We start from the raw sequence: 27,365 nt of genomic DNA on the forward strand, positions 1-27,365 counted from the left end.
TGGTCTGTCCCCCAAAAAATCCAGAAAAAATGAAAAAAACGAAAGAAATTGAATGGGAAAAGGTGAAATATGATATAATCTTTGGAATAGAAGACTGTAAAAATAGTATTTTTATGGTTTTTGTACCATAAAGATGAAAATTTTTGCTTGCTTGCTGCCTTGCTCACTCTCAAACTTTTGGATTTTTTCACTACGCCAAGTCTGGCGACTCGAAAACTTTTGCTCATTTTTATCATGCCATTGAAGCAGAGTATATATATCTTTCTCTGAAGACTATCATATGCCTCCTTGTAATAATTTTGCCTAGTATAGGTTTAGCTTTCCCCATTTTCTTACTAATATACGAATAAATGGGGGTCGGGGGCCCCCAAAAGTTCCATCACCAAGAAAAAATGGAGAAAAGGGGGGAAAAAGGAAAGGAAAACGGTAAAATATATTATTTCCTAAAAATAATATTGTCAAAATCCATTACAAAAATTGATTTCCGAATCAAAAAGGTAAAAATTTTAAGAATTTTATTTTACAAATTTTTGGCCTGTATACCAAGATTGGCCCCCACAAAATGTTTGGCTCATTACACTACTGCTCTTCTTGTTAATAGGTATAACCCTTCATCTCCCCCCCCCCCCCCACTTTCTATCTCCCTCTTTATCCCTCTACTGACATCTCTTATTTAATTATATCAGTAATTTTAAAATAAATTTTGGCATCCATTTAAATGCTTCAAATCTGGGCGATTCAATGCCTTTGTTTCTCTATTTTTTCTGTTATTTTTGTCTGCCTTACGAAACGGTACTATTTTTCATTTCAATTGCAAAGGTTATTTGTCTTGGTTCTTCTTTCCCTTCTGGTACTACTTAAGGATCATATCAACAAAGATACACACATAACTATTCACTGGTGTCAATCTGTGACGTCATACTATTCAAGTGAAGGGATGAATCATCCCCCCTTGAACAATAGATTCACAATACAAATCGACACCCACGCAACTATTACTTTAAAAACACAATGCAAGTATTTCAGGTATTTCATTATATATATAATTTTTTTATTTCTTCTATCCCAATATTTCTACAATATTCAATTTCCAAATGAGCAACTTTCTAAGTCTCGTTCATCACAGTTATATTTCATACAAAACAATATTAGAAATTTCTCTGATATTTCCCCCAATGTTTGAAAGAATACATTGCAAATGCAGAGCTATATTGACCTTCTTCATAGCATATAAAATTTACAAATCCAGATAATCTCAGGCTTTGTACAAGAAAACGAAGTTACAAAATATAAAATTACAATGAAAGCATTGAGATGAAGAAAAAAATAGCACTGATGAACAATTTATACCATGACAAACTAAAAAAAAATTAATATTATAGTTATCCATGCCTTAATTGCCTTTAATCAATTAAGAATAAGAATAGTCTTTATATTCACCGTTCATTTGGAGATTTAGGAAAAAGAAAATCAAACCAAAGATGAATTGAAATGAGTTTGAAGTGATAACACAAATTGGTTGACCAGCTAGAAGAACAAGTACATGGACCAAAATTATCCCACAGATTTTAGAAGGGAATTTAATGCATCACACTTTAACCCAAATCATTCATGCCATCATAGAGTATCAAATTGTTGATTTTTTGCATGAACCAACTAGTGTAAATATACAGCCATAATTACACCATACACACTATACATCCACTTCTGGGTCTTATTGCAAAAATATATTTTACTAAGTTAATTTTGCCATTTTGGTCAATACTATGATAACAGGGCTCAGCAGCTAACCAAAATCAAGTATTCCATGGTTGGTACCAATAATGGCAGAATTAAAATCCTGGAGCGTTGTGGCCCAGTGGATAAGTCTTCTGACTTTGAAACAGAGGGTCGTGGGTTCGAATCCCAGCCATGGCATAATTTCCTTCAGCAAGAAATTTATCCACATTGTGCTGGACTTAACCCAGGTGATGTGAATGGATACCCGGCAGGATTAATTCCTTGAATGCATGAGCGCTGAAAGGCAGCTCGAGCTAAAGCCGGGGTAATAATAATAACGCGCCTCGGAATAGAATATTTCTAGATAGATAGCGCTATATAAATGCCTATTATTATTATTATTATGAGATTTTATGCAAAGAGACCCTGTACTCTGTCTTTAGATAAACAGCAATTCAAATAAATCTGTATTGGCCCGGTACAATGTGAGACTCCTCTTTCATCTTTTACCATACAATAAAAATCCAAACACATCAAGACACCTCATCACCATAATCAATCAATAAATGATATCAATTACTTAAAATCATGCTAGCAAATAAATAAATATATCTGATTGAAATCCTTTACAAGACACTTTTGACAGATTTCAAGTACACATATATATGACACACTTTAATAAGCACCTAGAAACTGATGATTTTCACAAAGCTGATAATACAATAACCAGCAAGCTTTGAATCACTCCTAAACTAATGACCAAGGCATAAAAGAAAGACTACTTGCGTAATGTATGAAGAGTGAAAAAATAAGAGAAAATTAATTTCAATATCTGAATGTGAGAGATGATTTTACTATCAAGTCTAAGAAAAGGCAAGTGTGGTATTGAAAATATCAACTAACATTTAAATAAATGCTCTTTAGAAGTTGTTCTACTTAGCCCTCAAATGAATGCTTTGGTTAATATATTAAATTGTTCATTCTGACTGATATTCAGTTAAAGGAATTAGTTATCAGATCTTAGATACAAGTTACTTATTAAATACATCTCCATTGAACAATGATCTTGGTAATATTTCTTTGCTCGAACTCCCATAGGAAATTATTTAATTTGATATGCATAGTATATTATTTGATTTATGCCTGATTAATATATAAAAATTGTTAATTTTTACCATTATAAGACAAAAAATATTTAAACACAATATATTTGGGGGTCCATGGAAAATGTGCATTAATACCTAAATTAGCCAGTTTCCCACTGGTAATTTCATAGTCTATATCGTAGGCAAATAACATTGTAAAATTTAATATCATCAAAACTCTTTGATGGTATTTCGCAAAGGTCAATTGATTCTGTTATCAATGATGAATCTGAACTAAGTCCCCTTTTTCTTTTTATTTCCAAACCCTTGACTTTGAACGCAAAATGTTGCCGAGTTTAGTTCTGTCATATCTGTTGAAAAATAAAGTTCACAATAAATTTTTAAAATCATTACAAATATTTTTTTATCAAGCACAATTTATATTTTGTGTATGAACTACATGAACATTTACAACAATTATGAAAGACTTAAAATGAGGATCATGAAAACTTTAATTACTTTCTTAAAAACATTCTTAAATTTTAAGTGTGATGGAATCATGTTAACATGAATTTTACCTGGTTAGCAAATAATACACGCACCTTTGTAAAAATAAGTCTTATCTTAAAACCCCTCTAAAATACACAATAGTTGCTTATGCAATGAGAGGAATCTTTTTTTTTCTCTCTCTCTAATTCTCTCTTTTCCTCTCTCTCTCTCTCTTTCACTCTCAACAAAACCTGTGTATCATGTGGAAATCCAGTATATGCTCTCAAATAAGCAAAATCTCTGAATGAAAGAGTAAAAAACTCTGTATTTTACTTTGTTTAAACAAAAGAATGAAAGAACCAAATCCCAAATTACAGAATAAGCCATTATTACCTTTACCATCCTCTTTCATTGGAACTGGTATTATTTGTTATCGTTTCCTGAATGACCAAAAAAAAATAACCTGTAAGATCAAAGGAAGATCGATAGGGTTCTTTACATGTAATTTGGACGCACATGGCATTTTTAGCAATATTCTCGTTTACATGTACTCAGATAACAAAAAAAAGCAACTACCACATGCAAAATGTAATAGACCTTATGCATTGACATCATCCTGCCGCCATCTTAGAGGCTGAAGCTATTGCTTAGCACGCATTGGTGATCTGCAACAAGAACATCTCTGATAACTCTGATTATGCGTATGCCCTGTATTCATATAGCGTTTGAGGGAAGAAGCCATGAAATTATGACGGCTCTACATGGCGATAGAATCTATTACCATTAGTCATATTCATGGAGTTTTGACACTGAGATGATGACCCCCCCCCCCCCCTCTCTCCATTGAAAACTATAACTGATTACAAGCTACAATGTGCATATTGTTTTTATTGAAATTCTTATTTTTGTCTTCCTATGTCCACCTAAGGAACAATGATATCAAGAATTACCATGCAAATAAATGCTTTCCAATTGCCACTGTCGATACATACACAAGTCACAGACCAATTTGAAGCATTCATACAATAACATACGATAATGATTTTTTTTTTAATGAATACAATTCTATTTCCAAGCTCATATACATTATAAATTTTCAAATAGCAGGCATAGTTAGTTCTTGTGTGACCGTTTATGGAGGAACCATGAAAAATCTGATAAAGGAAGTAGCACAATAATGATTAACAAATAACAATAGACTACTTTCCTACACACATGAGTGTATCAGTTGAGTGAAAGCACTGAGTACAATTATATAATCAAGACACAGGCCTGTATTCCTAAGTCCAGTCTAATGTATACCATGGCCTAACTGCGCTAAAATTATGGGAAGCCAAAAAGTCAAAATTTTGTTTACATTGTATTTTTGTCATGTCCACTCTGCTCTTTCCAGGTTCTTTAATATGAAGACAACTATTTCATTTATCCTTCCAAGAGAGTAGAGAGTATTTTGAGTGTCAAATGAACTTATAAATTGAACGTCTACGATTAAAGATTTGTCACCATTGGCTATCCATAGTTAAACCACAACTTCAGGCGAGAGTGTAACTTAAACCAAAATTCAAAGCATGGGCCATTGGGTATTCACTTAGTCATGTAATTATACTGACTATCAGACTGGTCTACCATAATGAGAGGTAGCAACGGTGTCAAAGAAGTCAGATTAATCATGGGTCCCTCCAGTTAGGTCACTGGCTGATTTCAAGTTTGGTGTTGTCCTTTTGGTGTTAGTGTTGAGTTGACATTACCGTAAAAAAAAGGGTCCTGTTTCATGAAGACTTGTTATAATAACAAATGCACAATTTCTATAACAAAGTTAATTATTAGCCAATCAGATTGAAGGATTTTGGTAGTTTTTAACTGTTATTGTATATTTTTATTATTAGTAGTTCTATGAAATGAGTCCCAGGACGAGTCTCAATTGGTTTTGACTTTGGAGCTGACATTATTCAATAATGTGATTTTGACCATTTTTATAAACTCAGATTTGGAATTGAAGCTATAGAAGCAAATCTGAATTGTGCTTCCTACACCAACACTAACACCAAAACTTGATTAGGTGCTAGAGCTAGGGAATTCAGCAGCAACGCCAAACTGAATCTGATTGTGCTTCCTACACCAACACTTACGCTAAAACTTGATTAGGTGCTAGAGCTATGGAAGTCGGCACTAACACCAAACTGAATCTGATTTAAGCTTCCTAAACCAACACTAACACCAAAACATGATTAGGTGCTAGAGCTAGGGAAGTCGGCACCAACACCAAACTCAAAATCATCCACTGTTTCTTATCTTAGCCTGCTCTCTCTGAGAGCAAGAAATGTGCATCGGATGGTTGCTATATATATACATACAAGGACAAGTGAAGTAATATGTCATTAAACACTCTTTACATGATAAAATATACATGTATCTTTCTTATAATATAAATGAATTCAAAACTCTTTTTTTACACATAAATTCATCCCAACACTTGCGAGTTAATGGATGACACAAAAAAAAATTTGGTCCGATGAAGAAAATTCTGCTTTACTGGAATCATTTTTAAAATAAAATAATGGAATAGAAGGAAGTCTCGACGGTCTTCAAGGAATGACTGCAGCAGAGTTGAAAATAAAATAAGTCTATCTGAAAAATAGCGGTGATGAAATGCTTTTTTTACAAAAAAACTTGCTGGACATGAATCCAGCCAATGAAAGAACTATTATGTCTCTTTTCTAGTTTGCACTGATGATGAGAATGTGGTTTCCACGACGATCAGTCTCTTTCCATAACAATTTTCTTTATTCTTTCTAACTCAACTTGCATCATCATCCTATGTTTTTTCTCGTCGTCCACTTCTGTCATCAACTTCTTCACCTCTTTCTTGAAATCACTCTTTATGCTGGCAATAGTTTCATGGAGAGCTGAGAGGAGAAAAGAGACAGAAAATGATTACTCTTTGATTTCAAAACTAATATTTTTTCTTCACACGATGAACAGAATGAGATGTATAACCTCATGAGGCATTCACCTACTACTATATGATTTCATCATATGACAATAACTAAGATTGCCTGAGGATGGAATTGCAGCACTAGCAGATTGACAGAACAAGTGAACAAAGATGTACTTGCTGGTAAGCAATCTTGATCTACAGTGGTGCTAGAAAGCTAGTGAACCCCTCCAGAAAATGAACATATTTTTTACTAAAAGTGTTCAAATTCTGCAATCTTTTTTATATTTAATTGCTATTAAAGTCAGGTGATATATACAGTCAATATAGTGTGTTTCTCTGGGCTTGCCAAACATTGTAGCATCGTTGTCTTCGTTCAGCACTCAGCATGAAGGAGTGCTTTTTCTGGTGAGGCTCACTGACTTTCTAGCACCAATGTAGATCATGGTTGATAGCATGTCCAGACAGTTTTGGGATGTCAGAGTGTCAACCTGCTAGTGGCTCTTCCTCATTTTTGGCCAATTATTTTAGAAAGATAACGTGAGAATACACTTCCCTGTCCATGATTTGACTCCATTTCCCTGGCTTGCATAGCAAGTCAGGGGCCGCGGAACCGGGGGGGGGGGGGGGGGGGCTGGGGGGGCTTCAGCCCCCCCCCCCCCACTATTTTCAAAAACCGTGTACAAAAAAGTAAAAATGACCATATGATTGTGATTTTTAGCATGGTCAGCCCCCCCACTTTGAAAACCGTTCCACGGCCCCTGCAAGTGTTCTGCCAATATTTATAAGGTTACAAACAACTGAGTATAATGTTCTACACATAGCTTTTAAAACATGATGAAATAATTCCTGAGCACAGTTACACAGATATCTTTGTGAATGTCACAATCATATAGGCAACTCCTCATTCAATGGTTTACCATACTTTGCCTTAGTTTTAGGAATTATTTTTGGAATCTTTATGTTTCAAGGCATCGGTCTAAAAAAAACAATACCAGAAAAATCCTTTAAATATGATGCATTAATATTGATCGTAAAATTGAATTAATATCTTATATTTCAGGGATCAGGGTCCTGTTGCAGAAACAGTTGCGATTAAACGCAAGTCAAAATATCAAACGCAAGTCCTGAATACGAGTGCTTCATTGGCTGAAAATCAAATTGCGCAAGATTTTTTGAGTTGCGTTTGATCGCAACTCTTTCTGCAACGGGCCCCTGGTCTAACAAAACAATAGAAGAAAAAAAATATTCACATTAGATTAATTAATATTAAATCTTAAGATTGATCTTCAGGGAAGTGGTGTTGCAGAATGATAAAAGAAAAAGAAAGCATACCTTTGATTTCTTTCTTCAAGTCCTGCACTTCAGCAGACGTGGCTGCATCTTTACTAGGAGCAGCGGAGTTGGAGGATGCTGTCGTCTTGGTAACCCCTCCAGGTGGCCTTGGAGGTGCTCCACTGCTGGTATCTGTAGCTGGAGCAGTGGTAGTATTGGTGGTGGTGGTAGAGCCAGACTGAGCTGGTGAGGCTTTAGGTCTACCAGGAGGTACATGTACACTGCCATTTTCAGTGGACTAAATGAGGAGATATTATTATAAAACTAACAAGTTAGGATTTATCATAAATATAATAAACCAAACATTTACAATCTGTCTTTAAGTACAAGTAAATGAGTCTGTAGGAGGTCACGTCATCCTTGGATACAAACCATACTGACAAATATTTTTAAAATTATCTTGATTTCTGGACAATATCATTTGAACTTTTGAAGAAATAGATAAAATTTGATCAGACAAAAAAAAATTAATGTTTTATTCTAAAATGATTTCTATATTCCATGATTTTAAAGGCATAATAAGAAAATCAAATGAACATATTTGTACATATTTGCTAAAGAATGTCTAATAATCTTATTGTGCACCCAAAATATGATACATTATTTTGCAATAAATTGACCCTTCCAATGTAAAATACATTTTCAAAGAAACCAGGTCTCACCATTTAAACCTCACATCCAAAACAATATCATACAGTATTATACTGCAATATGTTGGGGTTACTGATATTCAAAATCAGTACAAAATCTTAATATTCTTGATAAATACAAAAATAGGGGGGAGTGAAATATCTTTCAAATGTAATTTCTAATTATTGGAATGCAGAAAGAACAAGAACATGGCATAACCACGAACCTGTATCATCATAGGAGGAAAAAAAAATTTGAAGAAAATAAGATACAAACATTATCTATCATGCAAACAAATGCACCACAAGTGCAATAAAGGGTTAGTACACCTCACATCCCAGGCAAACTATTATCACAATCAGACATTAACAGAAAACTATTAGCAATTCACAACCATTGTATTGGAATGGAACATGCAAATGACTGGGAGTTCTGGTTTGGGGACAAGCTACAGAAAACAGGTCAAAGAAAAAATAATACAATTAACATAGCATGTAAATCATTTCATTAGAACATACAGGTATTTAAATTTGAAAGCAACATAAATATTTTACTCTGCTTAACTATTAATCTTGATATAGTTGAAGCACAAACTGATATGATAAATACCGCTCTCAGAACTATCAGATATCAATGGAATGACTAAATCACGAGCCTGTGTACGAGTGAATTCAACAAGATATTTCATCTGGTTACTCTACAAAAAGCCAACTTGGGAAATGTAGTCAACTGCTGTGAATTATGGGAAAAACACTTTGCTGATACCAGCTGCTGTTGTTTGGTTTAATATTAAAGGGTTTGTCACTGTCAAAAGAAATTTTAAAAAGGATAAAAAAGAACAGTCGAGAAGAAAGGTCTACAATGTATACTCAATTTCCAATTAATGAGATTGTTACATTGAATTTGATCTCCATGTATTAAATCCCCTCCCTTCATCTCTCTCCCTTAAAATAAATGTTGCTCTTTACAACAAAGTTATATGCAGGCTGCAGATGTAATTCATGATAATAAATGTACAATGAAAATACAGTATAGAAGTAGTAAGAATGAGAAGAAGAGGGAAATACAAAATAAAGTTTAAAAATATGAAAAAGGCAAAGTACTGAGTGAGCAAGTCCATGAAAATGCCATGAATATTTTTTTTGTATTCAATGAGAATCTAAAATATAGAATTAAAACATGATTGAATTCACATAATTGCTATGAATGATATTCTTTTTTGTTGAAAAGCAGCTGTGAAAAAAAGAAAGAGATTTGGGAAACGAAAGGTGTGATCCCTAAAATAAAAGAGAATGTATTGACTGAAAACAAGATATTGGCAAAACATGATGACATTTTTGTGATTGTGAATATATTTTCTAATTAAAAGAAATGAATCTAAGATCGAATATGGCACCTAAATAAAGTCTGCATTGCAACTTTCAGCAATGATCCTGCAAGCCTTGTTTTGTTGCTAATCCTTAGATTTGATTGTATACCATTGGAATGGGAGATAAGATGCTTTGCATGATTCCTGATATAAAGAAGTCACACAGACTTTGGTTATGATGCATAAAAACAGAAACATGGGAGATGAAGGAATGAGAAGAAAAGGCTTTTTCTTTCAAGTCAAAATACTTGAATACACTCATCAAACACACATACACCCCTACACACAGATTATCCCTTTAAATACTGAATTAATCAGAATATATACCCGCCAGTACATACATGTAGATATTATACCCTTAACCATTTGATTAGTTTCAGTCCAATTCACCTGAGCCGAAGCAGATGAATGCCCACTAGATTTATTAGTTCTGTTTTTCAGTTCCATCTTCCAAGGCGGTTGGCTGCTAGCAGACTCCTTGGGACCAGGGTCAATGGATGGTCGGGGCAGAAGGTGGTCCGAAGGGCGGGGCTTCTCAGGGAGTGGACCGGTAAGGGGAGGGGCCTGAGATGATGGCTTTGAATGGGGAGTTGTTGTAGGTTCCTCTGCTTTGGATGATGAGGCAGAGCTTGAGGTATTAGAGGGGGTTGATAAGGGGGCGTGGTCTGGTATAGGGGCGAGGGATGGGGTGGACAGGTGGGCTTTTTTATGTTTGGAGCGTGGAGCAAGAGGAGGAGTATCAGCAGGAGGAGAGGAGGAGGAGGAGCTACTGGTTGGGGGAGGAGATTTCTGCAGAAAATGAGAGGTTTTAGAGTTTAGAGAAATAATTCATCGAGTTATTTACAAATTAGAAATCAGGATCAGTGATTAAGGATGTGTTAACCAGTTGAAAAGGATATAATTTTAGTACTCACACTTATTCCAAACCAATGTTAAAGAAGCTTACCAATTCTATCAGTAATCTTTGGGTTTATGACACAGTATAATATTACATCCCATATTACATAAAGCATATTCAGCATGTTAGTAAAACATCACACCAAAGCCATGCAAACATGTTTCTTGTTCATTAGGCAGAGTGACAAACAAGTAGCTAGCACAAAATGGAGCTTAATTCATTATTGCACATTAATTATTGCACATATTTGGTAATTCAGACTCAACAATTGCAAGCAATGTGCATTTCTTTCTTGAAGTTTTTATCAAAGAATGGTAAGCAATGAAAGCAATGGCATATTTGGATGACAATAAAGATATTATGAATTATTATTGTTGCCATTGGTTATGACTTTCTGTATCCAATGGTTAATTCACCAACTTTCTCTAGAAACAGTTTCAATGACAATCATATTATATCTGTTGATCGTCTCTTCATTATCATCTCTGAGATGATAAAAATGTACAGCAAAACTGACTCTTAGTCTCATTATATGAAGAAGTCATGGACAATATATTTTAACAACTTCTTAAACTAAGAATCAGATTTAGCTCTTCCAATGATAGAATAAATTTGAATAAATGTTATTTTACACTCTCAAAAACTTTCCAATGACTGTCATTGCCTTCTCTTATTTTTTATTCAGATTATATTTATGGAATAACTATTCAATAAAATACCTGATGAAATTTCTGTAAAAACATATCAATTCTGTTGTTTAATATACTATTTATAACAGAAGTATTTTAATAATTTTCATCCAGAAATCTTTACAATCAGGTTTTTGTGAACTGCTTCCATGTTTAAGAGCACCAATGGCAGATTACTGATGTGGAAATCTTCATGAGGATTTACTCACAAAATTTGTGAAAAGCATTGTATCAGCTCATGATACTTATGAATTGCTTGTCAGTGATAATTATGTACAGGTGTAGATACTGAGCTGGCTGGGTATAGCAAAAGCAGTGTAAGGCACAAAGGATATTAACATTAACACATAGGGAATATGGTATATGTACACCAGCAGACTTTTCGTACAGAAGGGAAATGAAAAGGCAGTGCCTTTGTGCAAGTGCAGATGTTATTTTAATTTCAAAATTGAGTAATTTGAGGGCTGCACCACAGTAAAGCAACAGAAAGTATTGTGAATACCATAAGCAAGCTAGGGGGTTTCATGGTTAATCTAAAGTTTATTATTAGATCAGCAATTCACCCGCCACAAACCCTGAATAGGAAATTTTCAAAAAGTTATTGTTAGCTTCTCCATTACAGAGACCACAACAAACACTTCACCTTTTCCTGAGTAGGCAGTGCAACAGGCGGCCTACGAAGGGACTTTTTGATGTCTCGACTCCATGGGGGTGGCTGCTTAGGCTCATCGTCGTCGTGGGAGGAGGGGTGTGGCGTGGAGGTGGGGCCATCGACGCTGGTGATCGGTGAGGTGGAGGTAGGAGGGGGGCTGATGATGGGTGAGAGGGGCGTGTTGTTAGATGATGACTGGTGTTAGAATAGCATGGTGGTGGGTGATTGATGGAATTACAGCATATCATTTTATTAAGATTTGTTTGAGGAGTAAATGATGTTTTATGAATGAAGAGAAGAAGAATTTAAAAATTTCCCACAGTCGTTTGAAATCAAAGAACCCCATAATTGATGTGTTGGTGAGATGTTTGTTTTGATTGAAATGGATCGAGATGAATTATTTCATATCATTTTCAGGAATGAACATGAAATTTATAATTGGAAGAAGGGTTTTGAGAAGGTGGTTGCAGTGGGTGACCAATTAATATTTTTTATGTTTGTTTGTTTGGGGTTGGTTCAATTTATTCAGTGAATTAGTGCCAATTTCATTCAGAAAAGTGAGATAAGGTTTAAGAAGTTGAAGATGTTTACACAGAAGACATTCATAATTCAACATGGTGGTTAGTTGTTACAATGCAGTTTAAAAACACAATGAATGAAAGAAAACATAAGGGTTAAGGAAAGAAAAAGAAAAGTGAGAAAAACAAAAATAAAATCATAAACATGCAAAAAATCAAACTTCAAATCAAACAGGCATGTAAGTTTTGCAATGCAAGCAGTGATGATAAATTATAAACAAGCTTGAATAAATAAAACATGATGCATCGAGCAGGAGAATGCATAGATAACATCCAGAATACAATACACTGGCTGATACATTGAGCATTACCATAGATCTACTGATCAAAAAGAAAACTTTTAATATCAATCATTTCATCCTAAGGAAATGCAGTGTTTCAAATGCAATGTTACTTTAAAAAGGAGTTGCTTGAAAAACAGTTTGCTTTTGTTAATTTGAATGTCCCAAATTCTTCTGCACAATAGAGTACCGATGTGTGATCTCATCAATTTTCACTTTTTGCATTTCAGCGTTTTTTATAACATATTTTGGTAGAGCATGATGAAAAACTCCCACAACCCAAATTTAGTGGGATTTGGTCCTAGGGGCCTCAAGATATGACTTGACAAATACATAATTACCGGTAGCCCCTTTGAAGTCAATGTATCATTGGCCTGGTTCTAAAAGTTAGGAACCAGGCCAATAATACATTGACTTCAGTGGGGCTAATTATGTATCCATGAGGTTATATCTTGGGGCCCATGGTCCGATTCCCACCAAATTTTGGTAGCTGGGGGTTTTATCATGCTCTACCATAATATGGTATCCGAAACACTGAAGAAAAAAAAGATTGTGACATCACTTCGGTACTCTATATCTAATCCCATTTTTGTCAATAAAGAGCATTGAGTACTTAAGTTTGATCTTGTGAAAATAAACATTTTTTTTTTTCTCACATATTTTCACTGTTATAGAGCAAAATAATAATTATTATAGTGTACATGAACAAGAAAATAATTTCATAGCCGTTGCATGAAATCTGCTAAAATACTATTAAAACTACCTGATTTACTACATATGGGACTAATAAAGAACAACAGGGTAGTTACCAAAATGCACTACAAATGGGATAGGGGTCTACAATACAGTCAGGCTTAAGCAGGTGGTTTTCAATATGAACTGACAAAGACATAAACAATGTTCTACTTTAATATTTATCATACATTAATGCCACAATCAGGAGTAACGCCCCTTGACAATAATAGCCTAAGCTCTGTCTTTCAACAGGAATCCTTCTTAGCGTCTTTTTCTCAGTAATCCTCCCATTCCAGCATTGACAAATCAATGGGGATTCAAGGAAAGCAACTGTAATTGCTGGATTTATATAGCACTTTTTCCTGAGGATACAAAGTGCTTCTATTATAACCCCAGCTTTAACTCAAGCTACCAGGTTTTCAAAGGCGCTCAGTGCATTCAATGAATTAATCCTGCTGGGTACCCATTCACCTCACCTGGGTCGAGTGCAGCAGTGTGGATAAATGCACGCCATGGCTAGGATTCAAACCCATGACCCTCTGTTTGATAGGCGAGAGTCAGAACCACTAGACCACCACATGCCCACAACAGACCAACCAATGGGGTGCCTCAGGAAAGGTGCTGTGAAAAACGCTGAGTTCAGCATTTTTTGCTCACTAATCCTCCCATTTCAGCACAGACAGATCAAAGGGGAATGCAGGAAAATTGCTGTAAAAGGCACTGAGTATGATTCCTGCTTCAAGACGTGGCACAAGACTTTTGAAAGGAGCCTGAACAATTCACGAACATTCCCATTCCATTCCATTCTTCAAGTCCTGGTAGTAAACCTGCCATCTCTACTGATGAGCATGTGATACTTACCGATGCTGGAGGTGCGCCAAACGTAGAGGGCGGTCTCCTATTAGGGGTTGCCTTCGGCCTTGAAAGATTCATGTGTGTCAGTTTTTCAGAGTTGGGCTTGATGTTATCAAATGTTGTTTCTGAATAAAAAATATTAGAGGACAAAAATAATATAACAGGTTACATTGTTTGTATGGTGCCAAATATACATTCAAAGATGCACTCCTGTAAGCTCTTAGATACATAGGACTACATCAATGTCTTTAGTGCGCTATAAATAACAACATTGTAGGACAATATTATTATTAGAAAGTAAAAATTTGAATGTCTATTTTTAAATGTGATTCTTGAATGGAGGTTTGAGAAGGCAACAAGAAAATAATTCTAATCATCGTAATTACAAATATCTATTACTGATTACAACAAAAATTGATTTAGAAACCCTGGATAGCACATGCATACATGTATATCTATATATAATAGAATTATAAATTAATACATGGCTTTCATTCATCAAAGGCTATGGATGCCCTTATTGATTCTGGCCTTGATGTACCCTATCATTGGCTTTTACATATTTCTTGACCTTTTTATTTTTCCAACATTTGCCGTAAAAATAAGTTACCTCTCCCTTACAATATCAACATTTAAAAAGAGTATTTCTGTTTACAGTACTGAAGCGCAACATGCTGGTCAAGCTGTCTTAGCAACCACCTGTCTTATGAAAATTGGTGGCCACCATAATTGTCTCCCATTATAAAAAAAAATGTGTTGAAGAACCTGTCTCCAATGGTCACTTGTGTCTTCTGTTTTCATTGGTGGCTTTGAGAGACAGGGTTGACTGTGGCGTGAGTTTCATGAAAATGTAGTAGAGGTATATAATCACCTTTTGGTTCTGATTTACCAGAGTCTGTGCTGTCCTTTGGTGTCTCTTTAACATCATGTGGTTTAGATGTTGACTGTGGTTTGGTCAACGCTGTAGGCTTGTTGAATAATTGAGGCCTTCCAGCCGTAGGCGGTGGCAGTACCTGAAATACAAAACAAAGTGACAATAAGAAGCGATGAACAAATGCGACAGGGAAATGTTACCCATTCCAAGGCATAAATACCAATCACATTTTAAATAGCCTATTACATAATTGCATGCAAGAATGCAGATAATTGATGATATCATGACCTTGATGTTTTTAAATGTTCATCTAACAAGTCAGGAACATTCAATGTAAAACAAATTGCCCCATATTAAAGGGATTTCAGCTTTGACGAAAGCAGAAAAATATTTTCTTGTGATGGTATGATAGGAATTGCTGCATCCTTTCAAAGTGATAATCAACAATGCCTGAACATTTTAGATGAAAAATAGATGGAAATCATTATATAACTGAAGTGTTAACAAATAATCAGGGTTCTTCAGGCTCAGAGCATACAATACAAGGAGACCATACTTGCTGAGGAATTCCTTTTTTTCCAAAATCATATATATCTTGATTAATAACTTGCTATTTGTGTTATAAATCTTCAACCATTCCTTTCTGACATAATGATTACAATTCAGATTAGATTGATTTAATACCAGAATCCTAGAAAAGGTGTAACTAGAATGTTACCTGTTTAGCACCAGGCGGGAGATGTCTTGAGCCATTGATATGAGATTCCTTAGGAACAGTCTTCATGTTATCCTGAGACGGTTGCTTAGTAACACCAGGTTTCTGTGTAGAACCTCCCTTGACTTCCATACTACCAGGTCTCGATGGACCTGATGGATATGATATCACATACATGTAGGTTAAATCTAGAAATACTAGGGCCCTGTCTTATAAAGAGTTGTGATTGATCCAATCAACTTCAACTTTATGGAAATCCATCAATGTCATAATTTTTTTTTTCCACAGGAAATTTGCACAATTTCCTTTGTAAACAAAGAGAAGCACACTGAATTTTCAAGAAACGATGAATGTATAAATATACATAATAGTTAGAAAATACTTTGAACAAACATGTTTTAATTGTTGATGTTGCCTGCCTTCCATAGTTGTGGTTGATCTGATTAATCTCAACTCTTTGTACGACAGGAACCAGAAATACTTCAGCCCATTGGGATTTATATGCATGATGTAGTGCAGATCGACTTCAGCAATTTAAGCTCTTTAATGTTTATTGAGTTTCCTATATGGAGCTAGTATAACACTGTATTAAAGCAAAATGAAAGATACATGAAAGGAATTTGTCTGAAATATGTTATTGTTGGATCTGATGGATAACAAATGCATATCACTCATTGTCGTTTCATGGTCACTGACTTCACAAGAAAGTGTAATTATTATTAAAAAGAAGAATGACATATAATGTGTTTTGTTTTCTTGGTTTTTTTTACAAAGAAAAAAAGAAAAATAGCTTTTATCTCTTTCTGATGCTGATGCGGACAATACAAAGCATTTTATTTTCCATTTGTTCTCTTTCATAATGAAATTCCTGTGTTAATTTCACTTTGATGGTCTTAAAAATCCCATCTTTTTTTACTCAAATCGTCAATTATAGCAGAGTGAAAAAATTAATTTCATCTGAATAAATAGTAGTTTGCAAATGAACTTCTTATGACAGGATTAACATAAACATGATTTTCTAAATGTACATATTATAGACCAGTTTATTTTTGGCATTTTTACATGCTTTGTTTTTTTTTCTTGGCAAGCTCTCCAAAATGAATCAGGAAGACATTTCATAATATGGTATTGATCAATTTTCACATTCCTCAATAGTAGTTATACAAAATACCAAAAGAAACATTCTTGCATTCACTTCTGAAGGTTTCCATGGCAAAGAAGAATAAGAGTGTAGTGGAATTCAAAATACAGCATGTATTCTTTTGTGTCATATGTTGGTCCTGAAAATGACCACCCAAACTCAACGTTTGGACAAGTGTGTTTTTGTAGTCTTCAGGAGCATGAGCAAAAGTTAAGCACTTGTCAAAACGTCCAGTTAGGTGGTCCTTTTCAGGACCAACATATGCCCATGAAAGAATACACGGTGTGCCCATTACACTCTTATTCTAGCATTACATGTAATTTTAATAAAAAGATATGAAACATTTTAGAAAATGTAAATGAACAAAATGCTATTAAAGCATGTAAGATTGGGTGACAAAACCTTGAATATCATCAAAATTTAGGACATTTATATCATGGCTCTCATAAACACTTTTCAATCAGACAATTTTCTTCTTTTTTTTTAAATAGAAAATCCAAATTCAGACAGGATGTTCCCTAATACACGTATGTTGACTATCAAATAATTGACGCCCAAAAAGTGAATTTAAAACCAAATCTGGGATAACAGATTTTGTCAACCATGCAATCGGCATAAACACTTTGTTAAAGCTAAGAACTGCTAAATATATCAATTACATATATGCCTCTACAGCTATACATATATGTATGTACATTTACAATAAAGTATATAGTGATTTCCCTGTTATATATTTTATTTCCATCTCATACAAACTAACATATAATTTAAGAATCATTTATAACCCCCCCCCCCAAAGAAAAAAAAATGAAATTTTGCAATAAACCCCTCTTCTCTAATTCCATTCAAACAGTATTTCACTGCATTACTCTAAAATGGGCACCAGTCGCGAGCCACCTGGATAAACCAAGTCAGACCATATGGACAGAGTTCATTCAGTAATATAAAATATCCCAATGACCGCTCTTTATTTTTGCATAATACAAGTATAGCATTTATACATGTACATGTAATATCAAGTACCATTGACTACCAACAGAAGGATATATGAAGTGAAAAGAGAAAGTAATGAAGTATTCAGAAACTAACCCACTAGACATCATCTCATGGCTGTTATATGTGGGTGTTACTCATGCATTGAAACCATACAAAGTTGATTTACTTAATATAGACATATGAACTAGATTAATAATGATTAATATTGCGTTGTTATAAACAAGGTGAAATATAATATTTTTTTTTCTTTTCAGTTTTATTTAATCAGGGTGGCCTCATCAGTTAACAAACTGCTGTCCTTGAGGGCCCTGAATAATTGCAAGTTTGAAAATTGATGTTAGATTTAAAATGGTGAAACTCATTTTGAACCGACTTTATGAAATTAAAAAGAAAAAAGATAATGTAAAAAATGAATGAAAATGTATACACATAGAATTGTTAGAACCACCATTTGCCACTGTAATTTATAGAAATACCCTTTGGCCACTAGCTTCATACTCACCTCTACTGCTTGCAAGATAAAGTTTAATATACATGTATATGTACAAGTAGGGAATACATTATTATTTGAAAGTTTGATGCTCAAATTTGTTGTGAGAACACAAACTAATCCTATTTCATTTGATTAATATATACACAACAAAAAAAGTAAGTCCTCCCTTAAACAAACATAAATAATTTTCGAACCAATGCGATTTTTAAATATATTTTTACATGAGCGTGTAGGTAATTTTATAAGCTATCGTCTGAGTAAATGTTATTGACGTATTTTACGTCATGCTTCAGTGAGCACCGTCAAAAGGCAAAAATGTCACTTTTCATAAGTCACAAGCCAAATATCATTACTTTGATTCCATTTTATTGGAACTAATTCCACATTCTCATCATGAAAAATAGTCAGAAGGCTTGTAAAAGGTACTTTCTAAAAGACGATACAACTTTTTTGGCTAAACTTTACGGTTGAATAAACACAAGTCCAAATTTGCTATAATTTGATTTTTTAAACATTTCTATCAATAAAAATGATAGAATATGATGACAGTTATTTTTGGGAAGAGTATCTTCAACAATATTCATCGTTTCACGGTTCAATGAACATTTATTGAAAACAAAAAATACGATTTACAAATATCATAGGCATATATTGTTTCATTTTGGTAACTGAAAATGATATTTTCTCAACTTTTTTGTTATTTTCATGATCAATTAACATGCTTCAATGATTCAAGGGCGTTTAATTAAACATTCACGCTTGAATGAACATGTGAAATGTGATTAGCTCTTTTTTACGTTATTGGAAAAAATGCAATTTGTAACTATGGATATCTGTCACAAACCTCCTTGCATAGTTCATTTGATTTGATTTTATGAAAATCCCGATGTTTAATGCATCAGTGAGCACACAATATTCGAAAATTATGCAAATGAGAAGAAAGTTCAATGCCTTGGCCCCACTCTGTGCCGTATCGAAACGTTATTTTGGTGTGCGCGCCTTTTGGATAGTGTTACTCTGAAGCCATTTGCGAAGTTTCATGAAATAACTGTTGGCAGAAGTAACAAAAACCGTCCATGAAACAAACCCTCATTTTATTTTTGTTAAAATTTTGACTTCCTCTCTCATAGACTTGTGTACACTATGGGTGCATATGTTTAAGAATAAGTAATCCCTTATTCAATATGGTGGAACTTTTTTTCAAGGCTGTCTTTAGCAATGTCATTTGGCAGTAATGTTTATCAACCTATGGGCAGAATTCTGTGCAAAAATGAAATCGATTTGTTTATTTATGGATGAGTGAACACGCATCAAAGTGGGAAAATTGGTATTTTCAATGTCACAGACTCATTTTAAAGGGTAATAAAGTGAATATTGGGGGCAAATTCGGTTCAAATGTGACTTTAATTGCTGTTGTTTTTATCATCCATCATTTCTTTCACCACACACTTTCCGAACTTTTAACATTTTCATGGTTGAGCGAGCACATTCGAAATCTTAGGAATGAATACTCTTTATACTGCATAAATGTATTCTTTTCCTTACAATTTCTCATGATCAGTTTAAATTATGGACAAATTAGTGGTGGATCCAGAATTTTAAAATGGGGGAGGGGCCTATAATCGGGGGAGACATCAACATTTTCAAATTTTAACATGATCTAACAAGTTGTAGATACTACCATAAACCCCTATAATGATACGTCACAATACAGGGGCTGCGGAATGGTTTTCAAAGTGGGGGGGGGGGGGCTGACCATGCAAAAAATCACAATCGTATGGTCATTTTTACATTTTTTTACATGCTTTTGGAAAAAGTGTGAGGGGGGTGGCTGAAGCTCCCCAGCCCCCCCCCCCCCCGCTTCCGCGGCCCCTGCAATACATTGTGCTCGCTCAACCATGAACATACGATATCAAAATTGTGTGTGGAGTGGCTAAATGATGGATAGTAAATCAGCATAACACCATAAAATTCACCTAAAATCAACTTTTGCCCAACTTTGTATTTGCACAATCTGAAAAACGACTCTTGTGACTTTCAAAAATGGTCATTTTTAATTCAATCTTTAATTACTCATGCATGATTCAAGCGATCAATCTCATTTTTCACCAGGAGTTGCTTAATGAGTGTAGAAAACTACCTACGAAATATTATATCTCAAAATAATTCCGTTCAAAAGTTACAGCAATTTGATTTAGGGGGACTTACTTTTTTTGCTGTGTATATAATAATCTGTATGATCAAATATTGATATTGATTTACATATGAAAACAGCTCAGAAAGTGTCAGCTGATCATATTTTATCTGTTAAATTATTATTAACTGTGCAGCCAAATAATTAAGAGGGGTGACCAATCCAGGCACCACATAACCTGTAAATAGTCACACTGGGTGATTTTCAGCTGGAGAGCATCGAGAGTTGTTTGGGCCAGAATGGTCAAATCTCATTTTTCAGTATTTTCTGAAACAGTTTGATTTTTTTCTACATACTGTGAAAAAAATAAATGCTCACATACCAAATTAAAACCAAAGTTCTGTAATTAACAATATTTTGAATTTCATCTTCTTCTTAAAATCCAAAAAATTTTCCCCACTTTGAACTCTCATAAACTGAAAAGTGTGTAGGTCCATGTACTAGTTCTTATTCGTAACAATGAGCAGGATATGCTTTCATTAGTACGCCAAATTTTGAGGAAATTTAATGACTCCTGCTATAAAACCTTTTTTGATTTTTAATCCTTTTGTCACTGCAACAGTGGGGTGGTAAATTTGTTTCTTGAACATCCAGACTCAAACCTCTTATTCATCAAAAGGCATCAATTGATCTATAATATCGGTACACTCTTCTCTTTGTAAAAGTGATGGTTTAGGATTGTCCAAAGCCAGTAGCCAAGTTATGCATCATTTTGAAGCTGACAATCACCTCTTCCAGACAGCAGGATCTTTAAATAAAAATTTCATTTCTGGCAACGTTATATGGGCTTTGTGGTGCCTGGCTACATATGTATGAAACCCATGGTGAGATGAATGAGAGTGACTAATAATGGCTAGCATGCAGAAGCTACGTATACGCTTGCTATATACTGTAATGTTTAGAAGAGAGCGATAGAAGTGTGTGCTTTGTGATTTACAAGTGATTCATAAGGAAAATTATTTTTAAATCTTACGTGGTGGTGCGGACAGTGAATGCTGCTCATCCCCTGGTGCTCGGAACATTCCTAGTCATTTTCAATAATCACCAATATTCAATTTAATCTCATCTTTTTTTTTCATAAAACTTCCCAAAACGTATTTTGAAAGTGCGAAACATCTCTTGTAATAAAGCTTGATAACTGACCAATTTCTACACTACAATTTTCCTCTACTTTGCAAAGTGCTTTTAGTTAAATGTACTGAACAGCAATTAAAAAAATTGATTCATTTTCAATTGGGTTGATTTGTATATCTACATGTAACCCTGAACTATATGTCAATATCATCCTTCAGAAAGAAAGACACATCTATAGCTATACATGTAGGTTCTCCCACGATAATCAATAAATATATCCTATATGTATTTTTAGTCAGCTATATCAACCATTTATCCCTTTATTTCAAGTGCAAAACCCATTATGGAATATGTATATCAAAAACAAAACATAAACAAGGACTTCCCAAACACTTTTATATGAATGTAAACGCATGTCTGCTGGTTCACATCTAATGTATTTCTTAAGTAATAATTACAGTATTTCAATATTTAAAATTCGTAGGCATCTTGTCCTTGAGCATTTAATTAAGATAGAAAGTGTGCTATATAAATCTTACATATCATAAAAACAGAATATACTGTCCCACTGAGTAGATACAAGGTTAACAAAGAGTTATAAGAATTACTCCATACAACTAATATATCATTATTATTATGTTATTCAAAGTTATAGTCTCAAGATTAATTTCTATTTTTTCCTCACCTGATACAGGTCTCGCTGGAACAGGAGCAGGCATATTCTTCTTTTTCGTTTTCTAAAAAAAAAAAAAAAAAAAATACTGGAAGTATGAATTTGAGGTAACTACATTCAGTTATCGGTCAATTGGCTTTTATTTTGAATACATGTACATTTTTTTCATATTTAAATCAAGAAGTATAATACAGAGAATGAAAAAATACAATAACGTGAAAAAGTATGTATAGGGTGGCGACAATAATGTAGTAAATTTGTATATTTTGTACATGGAATACTGCAAGCATGAATTTGAGACTACAACTACAAGATTATTCAATAGGCTTTGCCTATTTCATTTCTTTGAATATTAGCTAAAAAGTATATGTACAATGCTATACTACAATATCTTCAAGTATGTATAGGCTGGGGAAAATCATTCTGATGTTGGCAAATGAAAGATAAGAAGAAAGATAAAGATGGTTGATAGAAGAAAGACAAATCTTAGTCTGAATCAATCTTATCTCAGAGACACTTGTGTTTATTTTTACTTTCATTCCCCCTTCAATATCCGTAAGTCAACTGCATATGCAATAGAAACTATTTTGGTTTCTATCAGAAATAGATTGGATTGTTATCAAGGGTGTTGCATTATGCACATCACTAATTACATTGAAAATGTGATGAATATAGTGTATGAGTTGAATGAGCAAAGTATGGATTCAATTACATATTACAGCATTAAACAAATACATCAAGCTCTAAAATGAAGTACTACACTTGAAGAGCATATATACAAAACCATCTAGAATGCAGTGTTTTGCAATACTCAGACTAGGTAGTAATTGCAAATATGATTTTATTGTGCATGAACATAATCAAATATTACTCAAAGAGCTATTTCTTTTTAATTGTAGTAATACGAGTGAGTTAAAGAATGCTAAAAAGAGTGCTTAAAGGTAGAAGATCAACAATCACAGATAAAGTAAAGGGGCATATATTGATGCAAAATGTAATCAATGATCAAATTATCAAACTTCGTTAAGATAAGGGATACCATATTAAAGCTCCAACAAGGAGCGGAAAGGGTTAATTACCTCTTCAGGAATCTCTTCTGTAAAGTTATCAGGAAACACTCCAACTTTACCATTGAGTTCTCCCTTCCACCATCCACTATCCCCAGCATTCTTATCAGTAACAGTCACTATCTCTCCTTTCTTTAACTGAAGCTCATCGCCATTCTTGGGCTCGTAGTCGTATATCACCTTCACTTTAAATAATCCTGGATTGAAATGAGGGAGTATAAATGTTTATTTATTGTGGTTAAGTGGAAAGGTCTCTGGACTTTGAACCACAAGGTCCAGGTTTCAATCCACCACAGCATCAATATCATAACATCTGTCTACACTTGCCACTCTTAAAGGATGATGGGTAGGAAGGAATTTCTTGAATTCTCAAGCACCTGATCAGGGTAGCCATGCCAAGATTGAAGCGCTTATAGAAACATTGTATCAAGTGCTATATGAATATTGCATATTACTTATTATAATTTATTATGTCAACTAAACGATTAATCACAGCATTTATTTTAAAGATACAAAATCCTCTCAAAATAAATTTATAACTGCAATGAAAATAAATGGAGGAATTTACACTTTTAAAATCGATCCTATTCCAAGGAATTGTGGACACTGAAGGAATTTTTCCTATTTAAGAGTAAAAAGTGAAAATGAAGGCACTTGTACAAAGGAATTGCTGATCCCCCTAACAGTTGGCAGATTTAGAAATTAGTACGCCAATGCTCTTCTCATGGTTACTTGTATCTTAACAAAGGATAAAATTGGCCCTAGAAGTTCACAAAAGAATAAATAACCATGTTTTCTATAGCATTAATACAAACCTTTTGTTTCTGTTGCGGGAGTTGTGTTCTTATCTTCTTTCTTTTCCTCATCCTTCTTTTCCTCATGTTCCTTTTTCCGTAATGACATCTACACAAATTAAGTCCAAAAGACAAATTATATTTGAACACTGTTTACTTCATATAGCAAGAGGGTAAATGGTACAAGTGTATAGGAAACATGTACTAAAGTTCTGATAATCATGGTATCAAGTTCACAGCTTTGATTTATATAGTCCCAATGAACAACAACATTACCTGGAGTATGCATATCATCAAAGTGTATTGCACTGTGTACTATCATTACATAAAAGTTTGTTTACTATTTTACCCATAACCTGCACTTCAAAGAAGAGTATTAAGGAAAACATTACCAATGCATGTTATTGAAGCAAACACATTTGTGCACACTAAAAGTGAAAAGAAGTGAAACACTGGAGAGATTGAACTTTTTTTAGTGTTGACTTTAATTTAGGCATATGATTTCAGTTTCAGGAGTCATTTTTCAAAGAGAAATATGCTCCCTTTTCTCTTTGTAATTAGATCTTTCTGATGTGAAATAGAACAAATAATCACCTTTTCTTTCAGTGCATAAGAAAAAGTATCATTTCATTGGCATAATAAACCTATAAGCTATCTTTTGCCAATTCCATTTCAGAAAGATATTACATCTGAATTGCCTTATCTACTTTGCCAAATCACTTTCATCATAATGATTAGAATCACCATTAAAAAGATTTCCCCAAAAAATGTCCATGTCTATCAATACCATATGTGACCAGCCAGAAAAGAACTTTTAATCAAAGTTCCCTTCTACCTACAACTGGATGAGCTTGACACTTGGCAAAACATTTAAACATTTAAAACTGTTGAAATTATGACTTTGGGTTTGATTCTGGTACACCCAAATTCTTATAGCACGAAGGAAAAAATACACTCTTTCAAAAATTCTTACCAAACCCGCTCTTGATGTCCTTCAAATAAAAATCATGTAGCGCAACTTTTTTGTGGGTTTTGTGGTACATGATCACGTGCCTCCTTTGGGTTGTCTTTATACACAGGTTTTACTATACCACCCTACTGCCACAGTCAAAATGGGGGGAAACTCACTCCAGGGGCCTGCTGCGTAAAAGAAAAATTCTGGCAATGTTTTTTTTTTTTGCCAGAGTTTTTCACTGTGTTTAATTGTCAATGGCATGGCTTCTGTTCATTTGCCAGAGATTTTTAATGGCAAAAATTTCATGCAACAGGCCCCAGACCTACCAAATGTATTACTTTATTTTCAATGACACATCAGTGGTCAATTTGAAGATGGTTTTGTTGGTGTGACTGCAGTAGGCCTTAAAGTAAGAATGTAATCAAAGGTAGTGAGAAATCATAAATACTGCAGACCATACTAGATGGAACGTAGGCTGTACAGTAGATCTGAAGTTCTGCCATGAACTGTAGACATGACCAAATCAACAACATGTTCATGGACCCATTCCATAAAGAGGTACTATGATAACTTTGCCATTACGGCAACTACCATGATAACAGGGCTCAGCAGCCAATCACAATTAAGGTTTCTGTGGTAGTTACAATAGTGGTAAAATTATCATAGTGGTAAGTCTTTATGAAGCAGGCCCTACATACTCATGGCAAGCCAGAGAACAATCTTGTTCTGAGGTTTGATGATAATGCACTACCCGTCTATGGGTATATCCTCACCCTTTTCAAAGCGAATGGATGAGACTCAGGTTTGGCTTGAGTACGTACATCTTTATCCCCAGAAGGAGTCTTCCTGAGCTGAGGCATCCCTTGGGCAAAGATGTTACCATGTCCGATACCGGAACTCTTGATCTTCTTCACTGGTTTTTCCTCTTCCATCGGAGTCGTTCCACCGGATGATGGCACCGCTAGCAAGATGGAGAACAAAGAAAATTATTACCTTTTTTTCATGGAAATTGCAGATTTATGGGAAGTACTAAGTGGTGCAAATTAGAGAACAGCAATGTCTAGGGCTGTTATACATGTAGGTCTGCTATGAAAACGGTTATCCTACACCCAAATTTAGGTGTTTTAGGTAAAAGTCTTGGTGTCAATTTCCAATCATACAGTACATGAATATTAAAGTGTTTGATTTTATCAGTCTTTATGAGAGGGTTTACCTAATTATGATATGTAATTTCCAGTCATTCACTCTATGTCAATTTTCATGAATTTATAAACATTAAAATGCTCCATTTCTTTGGTGGTACATTAGGGAGTTTTTAGAGGTAATAAGTTTATTGCTACAAATTTTCTTTTAAAATGTCGCTGAAAAATCTCTAGATGTTGGCTGTATGTCAATAATGATGATATTGACAAAGAAGACTATCCAGGAATACAATATTAATTGCCCTTACTAGAATTTTTGGAAATACAATTCTATATGAGGCAATAACATGTTGTATTGCCCTCAAGGCCAGTCAATAGATACTCACTTTCTGCTTTATGTTCTGCAGCATCATCTTCATCTACTATGGTGACAAAGTTTGATGGAAATAGACCATGTTTTCCTTTGATGACACCTTCCCACCATCCTTCCTCAGGCTGGTCAATAACCTCTACCGTTTCATTTACTATTAACTCTAATTCATCCTCATTCTGTGGACTATAGCTGAAAGTCACCTTCGCTCTCATCTTCCTCTTTTTACTCCCACCCTCTGTCAAAAAAAGGAGAAAACAAAAATGAATGTTGGTCAACATACAATATTCACAGAAATGTATCATTCAAATTTCGTAAGAAACATTGTTGAAATATTTTGTAATTTAGATTATAAAATCAGGTCCAATTTACATGTAAACTGTATGTGACACTAAAAATATCACTAAAAATAATAAATGGTCCCAACTGTCAATGAGTATATCATCGGCGTTCATCCAGACCATCGTATCAGTCAATTTTGGTCAAAAAATTGATTTTGAGATTTTTGCAGAAAATGAAAGTACAAGTCCTTTTCTATTCATAACAATAATTTCTAGGCTGCAATTTATTTTAGTTTCTGAGATATGAGGGGATTTTCACAGCAATGGCATACAACTTGATAAAATG

General features: G+C 34.3%; 1 protein-coding gene across 6 annotated transcripts; it reads right to left on the reverse strand.

Moving 5' to 3' along the window:
* Nucleotides 1–1,029: 1,029 nt before the first annotated feature.
* Nucleotides 1,030–26,975, reverse strand: LOC129259721 (SH3 domain-containing kinase-binding protein 1-like). 6 transcript variants are annotated; one of them, XM_054897983.2, is made up of 13 exons: nt 26,755–26,975; nt 26,000–26,187; nt 24,293–24,380; nt 23,490–23,674; nt 22,423–22,474; nt 21,637–21,687; nt 15,843–15,991; nt 15,122–15,263; nt 14,257–14,375; nt 11,793–11,996; nt 9,953–10,351; nt 7,564–7,801; nt 1,030–6,199 (listed from the first exon to the last, which is right to left on the reverse strand). In XM_054897983.2, the coding sequence occupies exons 1-13, from the start codon at nt 26,951–26,953 to the stop codon at nt 6,051–6,053; spliced, it is 2,163 nt and encodes a 720-aa protein (XP_054753958.2). In that variant the 5' UTR covers nt 26,954–26,975; the 3' UTR covers nt 1,030–6,050. The 6 variants fall into 6 exon arrangements, with proteins under 6 accessions (XP_054753958.2, XP_063954120.1, XP_063954121.1 ...); XM_064098050.1 differs by lacking the exon at nt 21,637–21,687; XM_064098051.1 differs by lacking the exon at nt 11,793–11,996.
* Between the last annotated feature and the right edge of the window lie 390 nt (nt 26,976–27,365).

Source organism: Lytechinus pictus, chromosome 4 (assembly GCF_037042905.1).
Source record: "Lytechinus pictus isolate F3 Inbred chromosome 4, Lp3.0, whole genome shotgun sequence".
Classification (NCBI taxonomy): domain Eukaryota; kingdom Metazoa; phylum Echinodermata; class Echinoidea; order Temnopleuroida; family Toxopneustidae; genus Lytechinus; species Lytechinus pictus.

What these genes read in the sequence shown, in the direction of transcription:
- LOC129259721 (XM_054897983.2), bottom strand. Translation starts at nt 26,953, where the DNA reads ATGAGAGCGAAGGTGACTTTCAGCTATAGTCCACAGAATGAGGATGAA. An exon ending in TGCAGAACATAAAGCAGAAA is followed by an intron (nt 26,188 to 26,754) that starts GTGAGTATCTAT and finishes CCATCTTGCTAG; the next exon opens with CGGTGCCATCATCCGGTGGA. An exon ending in ATTCATCTGCTTCGGCTCAG is followed by an intron (nt 7,802 to 9,952) that starts GTGAATTGGACT and finishes CTCCTCATTTAG; the next exon opens with TCCACTGAAAATGGCAGTGT.